Source organism: Phocoena sinus, chromosome 10 (genome assembly GCF_008692025.1).
Source record: "Phocoena sinus isolate mPhoSin1 chromosome 10, mPhoSin1.pri, whole genome shotgun sequence".
NCBI lineage: Eukaryota > Metazoa > Chordata > Mammalia > Artiodactyla > Phocoenidae > Phocoena > Phocoena sinus.
The window spans coordinates 16,997,099-17,012,936 of NC_045772.1; the positions used below are offsets into that span (position 1 = coordinate 16,997,099).

The following is a 15,838-nucleotide window of genomic DNA, read 5'->3' on the forward strand; positions in this document are numbered from 1 at the left end:
TCCAGTAAAGATATTTAAAAATATATATATGATGTCCCTATGATAGTTGTATGGACCAAATATATAAAATAATGCTTTTCTTCTTGTGAAAAATTTTGGTTTTTCATAGTAATCTATTTATACATTTTTATTTTTATACTGATATATTATATCTATACATCACAATGTGTGACTTATTTGAAAGTGCTCTTTTGAAAAATAATGAAGAAATCCAGGTAAAGAGGGATACAAATGTTTTAATTGTTGAAATACACTGGTAAATTGAGTGATTTACATTTCAGTACTAAGTGGATACACATGATCACTATCAAATATCCAACTAACATCAGTGACAAGTCCTTGAAAACAGTGTAGAATTAACATGATGAGATGCTCTGATCACACACAGGTAGAATGGGAGACTCAATGGCTATGAAGTATTTGTAGTTACCTAAGCCTTTGACTAAAGAAAATAGGAAATTAATCAAAATGTACATACGGCATGCAAACCTCAACAGTTTAAGTACTGCCATGTAGTACACTGTTCTCAATAAAGAAACTCCTCTGATATTTAAATAAAGCTGAAAACCAAATAGTAAAAAAGGAAAGAGATAACAGTAAGAATCAATTTTACAGCTAAAAATTAACATGAAGTAGAAATAGTGAAAGATAACAGACAAATATATTACTTTGGGTAATTCATCGATAGTGCCTTATTATTGTAAGTTATAAATAGATGAAGGATTTTGTTATATAAAAACTATCAAACATGTATCAGTGAAAAGACATGATCTTCATGAGCTGTGGGGATGGCCAGGGTGAGAACGCAGCTGGGACACAGCAGCCAGCTGGGCAAGAACCCTTTGTAAGCTTGTCTTCCGCAGGTGGATCAAATATAGTTCCATATACATGTGTTGTTTAACCAATTCCTTTCTAGTACCACAACATTCAATATGTACCATGGTTTTAACTATAAACTAAGAATTTGGGGCGGTGGGGGGGCGACTGCTTAGAATTTCCTTGGAAATGTCTGTGCACGTTACAAAATCCCACAAAGCGGGCTTCCCTGGTGGCGCAGTGGTTGAGAGTCCACCTGCCGATGCAGGGGACACGGGTTTGTGCCCTGGTCTGGGAAGATCCCACATGCCGCGGAGCGGCTGGGCCCGTGAGCCATGGCCACTAAGCCTGCGCGTCCAGAGCCTGTGCTCCGCAACGGGAGAGGCCACAACAGTGAGAGGCCCGCGTACTGCAAAAAAAAAAAAAAAAAAAATCCCACAAAGCAAAAATTCCATCCAGATCTTGATGAGCAGGCTATGAAGGCAAGAAACAAAAAAGGGAAAAGAGTTAGCAAGTGCGAAAAGGCACCACTTAGATAAAAACATATCAGCGTTAAGCCGGCAAATTATTTACTGATTTTCTTTTCAGTAAAACACATGTTCAACATCTGTCCGGTACTGATTTGAGACTGAATATGTGGCCAGCACAGTGTGAAGCACTGATGACACTTATATGAAGAGACCAAGTCAGGTGGAGAGAGAGACTTCTAAACTTATAACCAAAATACAACAGGGGGATGCCTGAACCAAGCTGCACGGCAACCTCACAGAGATACCAACTGCTCAGCCACAGTCTATCCCTTCCTTGTTTGGTCAGACCCTCTTGGGAAGAGGGGCGAGCCATCCACTTCACCTCGAGCTCCCCCAGGGGATCTGATGCAGCGAGCCCATCCACTGGCATTCGAGAAGCACCACTGTGCTGGCAGCACTCCGTATACCTAAATGGGCATAACTTTCACCCTGGGGTCATCTAGGGAAGAAATACACATTTGTATCGTGATATAAGTAACTTTGATTCTGAAATCATTCCTCAATTTGCTTCAAAAAGCAACCAAATCAGGGCTTCCCTGGTGGCGCAGTGGTTGAGAGTCCGCCTGCCGATGCAGCGGACATGGGTTCGTGCCCCGGTCCGGGAGGATCCCACATGCCACGGAGTGGCTGGGCCCGTGAGCCATGGCCGCTGAGCCTGCGCGTCCAGAGCCTGTGCTCCGCAACGGGAGAGGCCACAACAGTGAGAGGCCCGCGTACCACAAAAAAAAAAAAAACCTTACCAAATCAACTTTGAAGTTGGGTCACTGAGTGAGTTCCATGGCTTTATTTCTAGAGAGGTTTTATATGTTAGGTCAAAAAAAAAAAGTGTCTCCAATCTTTTCCATAAAATGTCTCTTCTCATCAGGGTTTCTGCCCAATAATTTAAGCTCAGATGCCATGCATCCAGATGCCTCACAGATAAGTACCACAATGGGCGCTTAGCAATTGAGTAAATGGACAGCCTATCAACTTAGAAAACTTTTCAGATAATTCAAAAGAGGCAAATGGATTGTTTAGCAATAGAGGTAAAGAATGGCGGGAATTGAGAGAGAGGGATGGCAATAAAATAGTTTTTATTTTTATATTGATAGCCACGAGCAGTAGGGAAATATTCTACCTAGCTGTCTAATGTTATGTGGACTGACTAACCAGCAATAGTGCTCAACTGTTATCAGGAAATTTTAGATCCATATACAAAGCTGGACAATCATCTTGTGTAACTCTGTCATGTAAAAACTGAAACTGGGTGAAGCTGGGGGAAGGTAAGGGATTCATCTAAGGTCCTGTGTTAACAGCAGAGCTACCGAGTCTCCAGATATCTATCTACACAGCACTTCTTCCCACGCTATTCAGATGCTTTTTGAAATACACCCTGTTTTCAGGAGGGTAAACACTAATATATGTTTACTTTCAACTAGATTATCTTTTCTATTTGATGCAAATAGTAAAACTACTGCTGCATCAGGGAAAACTAGCAGGGAACTTAGAAATCTACATGAGAGTTAGAACTCTGTTAAAAATACTAGAAATAGAAAATCTCCAGCAAGTTCCTAAAGAGAAGCTCAACATCCTAACGCGGTTATGGGCACTAGGGAATAATGCTCCATAATGCTGCAACCTTGATGAGAGGGTCTTTGAAAAAGCAGTTGCCCAATATTGTTGTATTTCTTGTCCAGAAGAAACCAGTTACAGCTTCCATGTCCCTTTTCTCCAGTAGGGAAGCTTATTTGTCTCCACCTGTGAGCTTATTCTGCAACCCATCCCATCCCAGACACCAGCATCAGTACTGGCCCTCAGCCAGAAGCTGGTTCAATATCAGATCAGTCTTGCTTCTGATCTACCAATGGCTGGATTCTGGTTACAAAAAAGGATGATGGTACAGTGATGATGATATTGATGGTGATGATGACAATGACAATTATAGCAGAAGCTACCATTTACTTCACATTTAATCCTAACACAAACCCTTCAATAAGCATCAGGCGAAGGAACTTGCCCGGCTAGAAAGTGAAAGAGCCTGAATTCAAATCCAGGGTTGTTTGACACCCAAAAGAGAATGGGCTATCTCAGGAGACAGAGCATTCCTGATCACTGGATGTTCAAAAGAAGTGGGATGTCATTCAGCAAGACTGAAAGACAGTGGGGATCTAAGCATTGCATGCATTTTGGTCCAGGTAAACAGAAACTCTTCTCCTCAATGGAAATGCTGCTCAGTAGCTTCTAGAGACTAGTACCCAGACAGTAGTTAATAAATGAAAGCTATTTTTCTTCTGTCCTTGTTCTTGTTTGTCTTATAATTCTAACTCCAAGCTCTTCACCAGGTCCACAGTGCTTCATCTTTTAAACTTGGTCTATGATTTTACTATTCCTTCCTGAAAAACTGCATCTTTGCACACTGACAATTGCCTATCTCTACTGGAGTTTTGGTACTGGTACATCTTCTCTCTGTATATCAACTACTCCTGACTATTGCCAAACATTTAATATTGATCCTAATCTAATTCCCAACCTCTCTAGTCTCTCCTTGTCTGTCACTTCCAAGGTCCTAGCCCCTCAAAGATTTTGTCAATGAAGAGTGAAACCCTGGTAGTATAGGCAAACAGCTTGTTCTTATTAAATGAATTAAGTTACATTTGAAAAAATATTAATGAAAAAAAAGTAACTGCAAAGAAAATTGATCTAGTCCTTAAAGACCTCTTTACAATAAAATATATTGGGTTCCACAGATTTAACCACAAGATGAGACCCCTCCTCATACTCAAGCTCGAGATTTCTTAGAAATATAGAGCATTAATATCTACAGTTCATTCATCCAGGCTAAATATATAGAATTATTTAGAAAAATATACAGTACCTCTTGATTATTGTCATGATATTACTTTCTTCTAATCTTAAAAAAAGAGAAAATTAAGAAATGTTCAGTTATAAAGAATATATTCCAGTTTCCTACAAAACTACAAATAGTTGTGACATATATGTATTTGAGTCTAAATCATCGAGTAGAGAAAAAACAATGAGGAACAAATAACCATAGTACATTAAGAAATAATAAAGGCTTGTGTACAAATTAAATCAAATATTACATATATGTAATTTTATGTGTACATATTAATAGTTCTTTAAAACCATATTATCAGACAACTGTACAGTGATTAGTAAATCAGCATTCTTCACCACGAGCCACACTTAAAAATTTACTTAAGGGACTTCCCTGGTGGCGGAGTGGTTAGGAATCCGCCTGCCAATGCAGGGGACACAGGTTCAAGCCCTGGTTCAGGAAGATCCCACATGCCACGGAGCAACCAAGCCCGTGCGCCACAACTACTGAGCCTGTGCTCTAGAACCCAAGGGCTACAACTACTGAGCCCATGTGCCACAACTACTGAAGCCCATGCACCTAGAGCCCGTGCTCCGCAACAAGAGAAGCCACAGCAACGAGAAGCCCGGGCACTGCAATGAAGAGTAGCCCCTGCTCGCCGCAACTAGAGAAGGCCCGTGCACAGCAAAGAGGACCCAACACAGCCAAAAATAAATAATATAAATTTAAAAAAATTATTTTAAAAAAATTTACTTAAGCAAGAAGCTATCTACAAGGCTGCAATCGTACCTCTTATCAAAAGAACTTCATTAGCCCTGCAATTACTAACTACTAAAACTCAGAAAAAGGAGCCTCCACTTCATTTCATTATACAAAAGACAGTTAATTTTCTTCTAATCACCAGACTACTTATCAGTCACATTTATAATATATTATAGGAATGTACCTTTATGTTCTACAAAAACTCCATAAACTTACTGAAATGTTTGCTTTCATTTTCACACTGATCATCGCTGAAATTAACAAGAAATTTAAAATATCCACGGAGCATAACGACAAACAGAAGCTACATTTTGCTCTGGAATTACTCTCATCATGTGGGTGGCAATTTCAACAAATGATTACAATGAGCAGATACAGATTTTTAGGGTTTTATTTTTAAGGCCGCACCGAGCAGCATGCGGAATCTTAGTTCCCCGACCAGGGGTCAAACCTACGCCCCCTGCAGTGGAAGCACAGGGTCTTAACCACTGGACTGCCAGGGAAGTCCCAGCTATGGCTCTTATACACAGTTCACTGTAAGTCAGAAATATGTAGGGTGAGTCAGGCAAGCTGAAATATACATTTCATACGTTTTTCACAAAACAAAAAAAAATAAACATGTAGAGAGAGTAAACATCACATGGTTTTACTTACTTTTTCGCACAGTCTTTGTTTGATTGGACACCATATTGACAGCTTCAGATGGTAGACCAACATACACCCCTCCATAGTTTCTTGATGAAAAGAAGCAGAGAGAGAAAAATCAGACCAAACTACATGGTTACTAAACATTTGCAGAAAATGATGAGAGCATGGGGCCCTTCAAACAATTATAGAATTATTAAAATAACTCATGACTTTTCAAAAGTAGAATTCAGAATATTATTGCCCTTGGAGAGATCATTGTTTTTCTATGTTAAAAAAAAAGAAGCTATATATAAAAAAAGGAAAGCTGTGTAGTAGAATTTTTAGATATTTTACTTGCAATGAGAAAGAAGAGAAGTTAGGATTTTTACAATTTAGTAGAGTAATAAACATCAGTAGCGTGACATGTTACAGTTAATCAGTCAACATTTATCAAGAATTCAGAGTGGTCAATGTGGTATGAGGTGCTATGGACACACAAAAACACTTTACCTGTAGGTAGGTATAAAGTGAGGAGGAAGAGAGAGAGATAAGGAATAATGAGAGTGGAGTTCTGCTAATCAGAGGATGGAAGGACGGAGAAGGCGGAAGGAAGGAAGAGATATCATCCAATTTTAGAGAACAGCACATCCAAAGGCCACAAGATGGAAACTAGCACAAGCCGTGTGCACAGGACAAACCAAGCTTGTTTGGAAGACGCAAAGATTATGGTCCCTGGGCAAGATATTTATCACACTGCATGCTCCTACCTGTATTCTCTGTGCCATAAGTTTTCCTGGTGGAATCTGTATTACTGGCAATGTGCTACAGTGGTCGATTAAATGCATGAGTTAAATTAATTCATGTTAAATTAAATCCATGAGGTGGGACCAAAATTATTCAAATTAAAGGTAGCTTCAACACCAAACATACCTCCTCTTGTCATCTTCTGTTATTGATTCTTCTGTTCTAAAAGGTCAAAAACGTTTGCTATGAGCTGTTTGGTTACACAGTCAGAGACTTCATTTTTGGCTCTGAGAAAAGAGGGACTGACGAGTTAAAGCCAATTTTGTTTATTTCAAGTTCTTCCATCGAGTATTTCTGTAACACAGGATTCTCCTCACCTCAATCATTTATACACTAAGAAATTGGCAGTTTTCTACTTACCAAAAAGCTCAAATCCATCAAATGCCGATAAGTCCAATTGCTGAACAAGATCAAACACTGAGGTAACCATAATGGAAAAGAATATAAAGAAAAGAATGTCCATATGTGCATAACTGAGTCACTCTGCTGTACAGCAGAGATAGGCACAAGACTGTAAATCAACTATACTTCAATTAAAAAAATTTTAATTAAAAAACCAGAAAACACTAATTCGAGGGACAAAAACAAAAAACCTGAGGGCAGCCAATACTGGAAAGAGCACATAAATTGGGTGTCAGGAAGCCTGGGTTCTTGTCTGGCTGTGCCACCCGCTCCCTGTGTGACAGGCTGTGGGCAAGTTGCCAGCCTGTATCTCATCTGTAAAATAACGGGGTCGACCAGATGACGCCCAAGGTCCCTTCTAGTCCTAACACACTATGAGTTTGTGTCTCTTATGCCAGTTCAGCAGCACAGTTCTAGGTATGAAAGATTTCCTTAGTGCAAAAAGAGTTAAAGTCAATTTAACTTTCTTTTATCTAAAAAAAACAGCCATTTTATACATGATCTACTGCAAAGAGGGAAATGTTCAAAGGAAATTTCTAGAGGGAATCACTACTTTAAAATGCACAGTGTCTTTCCTTGAATAAGAGGAATCCATATTCTACTAGAATTCATTGGCGTATTTTTAGATCAGGAAGTTTACCTTGAAGTACTAGCTAGCATACATTAGTTATTTTTCTGAAAGAAAACAAAAAAAAAACAAGGTTCAAATGTATCTCGCTGAACTCAACTTGTAATTATAAGGGGCTTCAGTTAAGAAGAAAGCAGACTGAAAACATCTAAACAGCTTCACTGAATCTTTTAATTGCTGGGATTGTCATATCATGGTTTCACACATTTGAAAGCTGTGAATGTATATATGTACATGAGATTTTGCTTCATTGCAACAGCCCGTAAATCAGAAGTCTATAGAGAAAGGAAGTGGAGATTTGGAAATTATCTGTTAAACACTGGCCATGCACACAGAAAATACTCCAATAGAGGGCAAAAGCCACCCTGCAATCTAATTTGTCCAAATTGAGCCCATAACCCACTTTTAATTATCAACTTCATTTATCTCTTGCTAAAGTTGGATCGTTTTTTAATTCAAAGGTGTCAAAGTCATACTGTATTAGAACTGGTGCTATGCTTATTGAAGTGGTATAACACTTTCAGGTGCTGTTTACCAGTTTTAATTAAAATGGATTTATAACCCGTTAGTACAGATACTAGGAAAAATGATGGTGACAAACTCGTTCAAGATTATCAGAACTGTTTACTCTGGTTCTGAATGGCCAACATTATAATGAAATTGTTTGTGAAGCTGAAACTGGCAGATTTGGACATATACAATGTCTCGTTTTTTCTCACAGATATTCTTTTCATATCCAATGACATATCTGTGTATTTTAAATCTTTCCCCTTTTGCCTAATCCATCTTAAGGATTTATTCAGTGTTTTAAAATATATTTAACTTCCCCTAATGTAAAAAAATAGTGAATTATTTTTAATCTATTATCTCTCATAAATTATTCAATGCCCTAAAACCCAACTGTTTTAGGTTTTGAGTAATGGCCTGGCTGTCCGAACACCTGGGCTGCCCCACCTGCGCACCACTTTAAATCACTGTACTTGTTTCCCCTCACAGAACATATTTTGCAAGATTTTGTTATCAACTGGCCTTACTATCTCACTTGCTGATAATTTTCTTAGACACACAAGTGCCAAAGGGAGCCTCTGATGTGCATGGGATTGTTCCCACAGAGTGTTTGTGTAATTCGAATCCAAGGCAAATAAATCTTATATTTTGCTAATGTAGAGCCTGTGCAGCCTTGTTGTAGGCACATGCAGACTTCCGTTCAGTTTCTAAAGTAATGAACATAGCCTGTGGTCCTTCTTCGATGCTGCCAATCCAGAGCATCGGGCTAGGAATTGCGCTCGGGCCAGATCACCCCCCACCATGGAGCCCTTGGATGAGCCACTGTTTTTCACGAGGAACTTGATTATTTTTCTTTTCTGGTCACGACAGCTTTAGTGGAAGGGCAGTGGCCATTGTGCAGCCTGCAGCTGTGATTGCTGACGGATCACAAGACTTGTTCCTAAAGCGGGGAAGGAAGTGGGGAGGAAGCACAGGACAGAAAGCCACACGGACTCCGCCTTGGCGAGAACAGCAGCCGCTGACAGAGTCTGGAGGACCCTCGATCACGGACATCATGGCCCTATTTTCTGCTGGTACTAAAGACAAAGAATGAGATGACTTCACCCTGGAGTCTGCCCTTAGGAAACAGAGACTGAAGATTGAGTTAGTCCATGCTGGAAACGACGAAGTGAAAAAGAGGCCGATTCACATCAGATGAGCTGGAAAAGGCCAGACCACACTGCTCGGGAGTTGATTGGTCCAAATATCTCCACAAACTCAGCCTACCCGTACACTTGCTGCTTTAGACAAGAAGCAAGTGGACATACCTCAACCAGGGGAAATCTCCTAGTGTAGCAATCCACTTCTAAATAATAGTTCTGAAGCACAGCGCAGGAGTCAATGCCCAGGTGCCTACAGGCAGAGGCACTGAAAATGGGAAGTGTGAATGAAGGGATTCAGGGACGAGAACACCCCTGAATCTACTATGAATAGGGAAGAAACCTTGAGAATAAGGCTTCTACCAAGGGAACCAAAACACGCGGTTATAGGAGGCAAGGGACCAGATACCATCAATCAAATCACCTAAAAACAAAAAGTGAAAGGTAACTTTCACCAGTTTCCCTCCCCGCTCCCCCCGCTCCGGTCCCAATGGCACCACCATGGAGGCTGATGTCAATAAGGGGAAGGAAAGCCAGCACAGATTACCAAGGGGTCGACAACTGGAAACAACTACGTGGCCTAGCAACACAAAATCTGCTCTGGCCAGGGAAACTGTGCTGGACCCACCCTCCCACGTTCTGCAACGCCGGGGCGAGGACTCTGAGAAACATCCTCCTTTGCCGCCCGGCTCCCTGCTAGGTTCTACCAAATGGGATGCTCAAGAGACATAAAATGCAAAAAGAAGGGAAAGGGCTGCTCCTTCTAGCTCTGCGTGCTGCTCCAGCCTACAGCACGCCAGCAGCTGGTTCCAGTTTCCAGGACAGGCCCTGTTAACACTCCTTTTCGGGTCACTACAGCGCAAGTGGGTGGGCAGTGGCTACTATGTGGCCTCCAGCTGTGGTTACTGCTGGATTACAACATTCAGCTGCGATTACACCAGCCTGGCAGTGCCCTCTCTCCAGAAGTCAGTGTCCCAGCCCCAGAGAAATGCTCCTCTTCCAGGTCCTAGATTCCAATAACCCCAACTTCCTTCCTTTGTCACTCCTGCCCTAGGAACAGTAGCCACTTCCTGTTATAACTCTCCCTACGACCTCAGCCTTCCCTTCTTACATCCTCAATCCTCCATGACCTGTTTAACCAATTCCTAATAGTAATTTCTCTCTGCTAAAATATTTAATGTGGTTTCCTTTACCCTGACTGGACACGAACTGACACATTACTTGGTAGCAAGAGTAGGGTTTATCTCCCAGCCCTGCATTGAACGTGTCTCACTAAAGCATTTAAAGTACCTGTTATTTCCTGTTTATCAGGCCCAATTACTATGTCATCAGTGTATTGGACCAGTATGACGTGCTGTGGGACATCAGTAACATCAAGATACTGCCGAATAGAGGATGAACGGCAACACTGTGATGGTATACTGTTGGCCTTGCCAGGTAAAAGCAAACTGCTTCTGTTATCCTCGCAAACCAGTTCAGAGGTAAAGTATTCGCCAAAGGTTGCAAAACAGGAGCTAGGGGCTATGTTGAGTGTTTTCAATAAAGATACCACACCTTGAACAGCAGCTGAAATTGGAATCACCATTTCATCAAGTTTACAAGAATCCAAAGTCACTCTCTAAAATAAATCTGCCTTCCACATGGGCCAAAGAGGCAAGTTAAAAGGAGACATGAGAAGCGTCTTCATTTTTTCAAGTCTTTGGTGAGGGCACCAATTTCTGTAACTCCACCAGGAATGCAGTATTCCTTTTTGTATATTATTCTGGTATAGAAGGGAAATTCCATAGGCTTCTACTTGACCCTTCCTACCAAGATAGCCCTTCCTTCACAGGTCAGAGAGCCAATGTGGGGATTCTTCCAGTTGCCAAATACATCTACTCTGATTATGAACTCACAAACTGAGGAAACAACCAGAGTATGGGATCTGCAGACTACCGGACTCACTGCAATTTTTAGGTTAGCCAAAATTCCATTTTTTACCTGACCACTATAAGCCCACACATGGACTGATCACCCATAATGGCATTTTGGGTCCTCAGGTGTTAACAGCAACTCAGAGCCAGTGCCTAGAAATCTCTAAAAGGTCCAGGTACTTCCTTTTGTTCTGCACACAGTTGCTCTAGTAAATGAACACAAATCCTTTGGGGAAGATGTGAAAAAATATCTACCGTACATTCATGTGGCCGTGTTTAAAATTCCCTCAAGGGAATGTGGCCTTAATTACTCTGAGTCTGACTGGGGTTTGAAAACTGGGTTAAGAGGCTATGGCTTTCCATTGTGATGACTCAGCTTTCTGGCTCACAGACCAGAAGTCTTCCTCTTATAAAATATACAGAGGGAGAAAATGAACCCTTAGGTGGCCATCCTTCTCATCTATCCCTAGGGAGATTGTGATCAACTAGCTCTCATCAAAATTCCTTCCAGGATGAAACATTCTGCCTCTTCATCCCTGCTGTCTGTTATGGCGAGTGTGCCCACCTTGTCTTAGGTGGTTCAGTTCTTGGCCTCTGCTTCTCTGGGATCCCGTCACACCCAAGGAAACAAAGAACCCATCTTAAGGGCAGCATCTCCCAACTGTCATAGCCATGTTATAGAGGACAGTCATCTTGGTACTCCCTTCACTATGTGTCTCTCAATTTGCTCAGTCTCCTAGGGAAGGGGGTCTCCTCCGCAGTGGGGAGCAGCTCACACTTGAGAAATTCACACCAGCTTTCCTATCTCTTCACGCCTTTGGATTCCTTCCTCTCCATCACACCAGAGAAGTTCTGACATACTCCTCCCCTGGTGAGAGCATAAGCTCCTTCAGTTTAGTTTCATCAACCAAGTTGACTAAACTGTTAAGAGTCCTAGCCATGCACCTAAATTAAATCTGGAATCTCTGTTAAATACAACAATATCAATAAATTCAGTCTCAGCATACGCTTGGTCTCACACCCTTAGAAGCCAATTCCATACATATTCCTGAGGATTCTGGTAGAAGAAAATGCACAAGCCTGCAATTACCTTGCAGTATAAGCTCTTTCTTCCCAGGTCAGACATTGTGCTTGTCCCGTGGGAGCATCCTGAGATCTGATTCTATTTGTGGGTCCCGTAGCAATAAGGGGTGGTTGCAGTAGGTCCTGAGGGGGACAACCACCCCCTAACAAGGCAATCACTCAGGCGAGGGGACCCAATTCCATGCCTCTTACCCAGCTGGTCTACCCCATTCTCAAAGGCCCTGCCAGGAAAATAGAAAGTTTCTGGCTGGCAAAGATGGGGAGAGAAAGTCAGCTCTTCATCATTAGCTTCACCTCAATTTTAATTTAGCCCAGTCTAGTGCTCTTGAGAGAGGAAATGGGAAATAGACGAGGCTACAACAGCTGTCTCTAATCTAACCAGGGACTAAATGGCCACAGACTACCCCCTGCAATGTGTAACTGAATCTAAAACAGCTAACAGAGAAAGCCCGGCCACTTAACACAGTCTTAATGCCTTAATATCACGGCAAATGCAACGAGATGAGAAGGTCACGGCCCCCCTCGATTTCTGGCGTCCCCAAATAAGTGAAGGGGGGGTGGAGTGTAAAGAGGCAGGTAGGCTGGATTTTTTTATTCAGTGGTGTAAGCAACCACCCATTTGAATAATTTGGAGGCTCTGGAAAGGCTAAGATTTAAATATAGTTTAATCTTACCTGTTGGCTTAAGTTACAAATTCAAGTTCTCTATTATCCATCACGTGTGCCTCAGTGTCAATGAAGGGAGAGGCACGTGAAAGAGGGGGCCGGGCCCCAGGGGAGGGGCTGGAACTAAGATCTGGGGTTCGGGTATAAACCGGGTCCGTTTCACAGTTGTGCCCAGGACACATTTTAGAAGGAAGACTTACTTCTTGGGTCCAAAGAGTAAAGGAGCGAAGAGGTACTAAAAGACCTAGATTAAGTTTAGCAAGTAGTGTCTCCATTTTTTTTTTTTCCAGTACGCGGGCCTCTCACTGCTGTGGCCTCTCCCGTTGTGGAGCACAGGCTCCGGACTCGCAGGCTCAGCGGCCTTGGCTCACGGGCCCAGCCGCTCTGCGGCATGTGGGATCTTCCCAGACCGGGGCACGAACCCGCGTCCCCTGCATCGGCAGGCGGACTCTCAACCACTGCGCCACCAGGGAAGCCTAGTTCCTCCATTTTTAAATCCCTATGAGCCACTACTCTACAGAGTAAACTTGTGTAATAAACTTGTTTTTTTCCAGAGGGAGCATGACCGAAAGCCTCTTGGTAAATTGCTTTCTCTGGTCTCAAGACAGTGTCTCATTTCTGGGCATATACAGCATCTGAAAATTTGTGGAAAGTGATGTCACATTTAGAAAGAAAATGTAATAGTGCGATATTGTTTAATCAAAAGGTCATGTCACATCTTTTGAAAAAAAACTTTTAAACCGCAAGAACATTTCCTAAGAACCATGGAGCATATGTTAACAATTTGGGACCAGGTTTAAAAAATACACTGGACATTTAATTACCATCGGGTCTCTCTTTGTTAACAAAGATTTAGCTTCTTTTATCAAAGGACAGGTGTTGCGGGAGAAAGCATGTGTCCAAGTTAAAGCCATCCACTGAGTCTCGTGATAATCTCCTAGAGTGAGATCACATGCTCCCAGTGTCTGACGCAGATTTTCGGCCACTGCATTCATAAAAATGTTTGCAGAGCCAAGTGTGATTGAGGGTAGACCACCAGTCCATCATTTCCCCCCACTTTGGGGATTGCTGAAAAGCTAAATCCTCAGTTGATAGTTTAAAAATGACACATCTTGTTATAAAGCAGAAACTAACACACCATTGTAAAGCAATTATACTCCAATAAAGATGTTAAAAAAAAAAAAGAAACGGCTTTGCAGAGCGATATAGTGTTTAGTGATCGCTATCTTACCAAAGTTGCCCCTATTTGGGACGATGTCATAAAAAGAAAAAAAAAAAAAGCAACCGTTGGTTTCAAAACTGCTCTCTTATATCTCAGAGTTTCCACCAAATACTTCTAGCCTACTTCTTTTGAAGCCAGCGTGGCACTCTCCTCACACTTCTCAGATCGAGTATCTATACTGATCCAGATTCTCTAGGTCACTGCACACCCACCTGCTTCCTACTAGCTTTGCAGACCTTCTCCTAAATGAACCAGAGACACTGAATTTCTCTCTAACCATAAAGCTCTGACTTCTTTTAAGTCAAGGTTCCAGAAGGTGAGACACTTCCAAACCAGCTCCATGTCTGTGGTTGCTCTTTGGGGTGGGCTGGCTTTCCTCTGCCTGTCCTTTCTTCATTAAATGTATTTCGTGCATATACCTATTTAAAGCTAACTCTCCACACAAAACACATAAACCTTTCAATCCATTTATACCGCTCTGGTTACCATCCTATCAATAACGATCACTTCAGTGAAGCGAGACCTTATTCAGTTACTATAGTAAATATAAACCACTACTTTTTTCTTCCTCAGTAGCACATGGTAATCAAAATATTTTCGTCACAATATTTGCTTAGTTTCTGGGTTGTATAAAATAGCTGTCCCAAGTGACCTACAAAAAGGGTTTCAAAGGTAAAATAATGGAACCACGACATGGACACATTATGTGCATTCTCTGGAACAAACAGATGATAAACATCAGGCAGCCGTCAGCCACTCCAATTAGTATCTCCTCACGCATGGTGGCTACAGGTGCCTTAAAATTCAGAACGTTCTCACTGCCCTAGACTTCCAGAACGACATAGTTCTGTGGCAAAGAAAGGATTTATTTTTCACTTATTCATCAACAAAAATGTTCTAAATACAGAGCTATTCTTATTAGCGATGATCTAAAAAGCAGAAAAACAGGCTGCAGCCTTTTCTTTTTCCATATTTGCAGTGTCACTACAGAGGCCAAACTTATTTTGATTTGTAAACGGTACAATTTCAACACGGAGGCCTCAGGAGATCATGCGTGTAGCTCCAATGATCTATTTTTAGTTAGCATTCATGATCATCTTTTGGAATAAGCTTATTAATTGACAATGTCTACTTCCATTTGACACTACCATCCTCTAGATAAAGTGGAATCATTTAATTTTCTCTATAATATGTTTTTATGATGACCCCTCCTTTTCATGGAGGTTCCAATCGATTCTACCAAGCATTTAATTACATATGATATTGGACAGAATTAACATTTTATCATTGGCTGTTAGGGCCTATATGTAATCTCATTCATGTCTTCACAATTTCAAAACTTCTTAGGACAGTTAGCTTTAAGTCTCTCTCCTTGGATGGGCCCCTTTCTTTCTTCCAGAATGTACTACCGGAGAACATGAGTGACATTTGCTCTTTGTATGGGGTAATGGATCAAGAATTAAATTGCAATCTCCCTACCCCTCCTCTGTGCTCCTTCTAAGAAGCACACAGGGCTGGATTATTTCAACATTGGCTGCAGAAGTATCCTTTGCTACAAAGCAGGCAGGAGTGTTCTCTCCCCTTTAAGAAACCTTGCTTTTCCCAGATGTATCACTTTTCTCAAAACCTTGGGAATAAGCAGCTTGTTTTCCCTCGTCCCAGGGTCTCCAAACAGGAGACAGAGCCAGAATGCTCCCAACCTCCCCAAAGCACTCTTTTAGATGGGGCCAATTTCATTTTCACTCAAAAACTCTCCTCGTTGTCATCAGCCCTGCCATAACAGCCCCGGACGCACTAAACATTTTGGCCCTGATGCAAAGGTTTTCCTCCTAACCGCCATTACCTTGGACAATTTTAAATCCCATGAAAACCACCTAAACGACCTCTTGCTTCACATTTTGCTGGCTTCCTCTATCCCAGCA

General features: G+C 41.6%; 1 protein-coding gene across 3 annotated transcripts in view; it reads right to left on the bottom strand.

Moving 5' to 3' along the window:
* Positions 1–216: 216 nt before the first annotated feature.
* C10H12orf75 (chromosome 10 C12orf75 homolog) overlaps positions 217–15,838 on the bottom strand; it is a 37,789-nt gene continuing 22,167 nt past the window's right edge. Inside the window, exons 3-7 of one of the 3 annotated variants that reach the window (XR_004351951.1) lie at positions 6,484–6,519; positions 5,581–5,660; positions 4,201–4,236; positions 1,261–1,290; positions 217–1,037 (exon numbers count right to left, since the gene is read on the bottom strand). Coding sequence is in view for 2 of the 3 variants with exons in the window: in XM_032647270.1 (XP_032503161.1) it covers positions 1,019–1,037; positions 1,261–1,290; positions 4,201–4,231; positions 5,581–5,660; positions 6,484–6,519 (196 nt within the window). In the remaining variant the exon portion in view is untranslated. Of the gene's footprint in view, positions 1,038–1,248; positions 1,291–4,200; positions 4,237–5,580; positions 5,661–6,483; positions 6,520–15,838 lie in introns of all 3 variants that reach the window. The other 2 variants (XM_032647270.1, XM_032647271.1) reach the window with 2 other exon arrangements.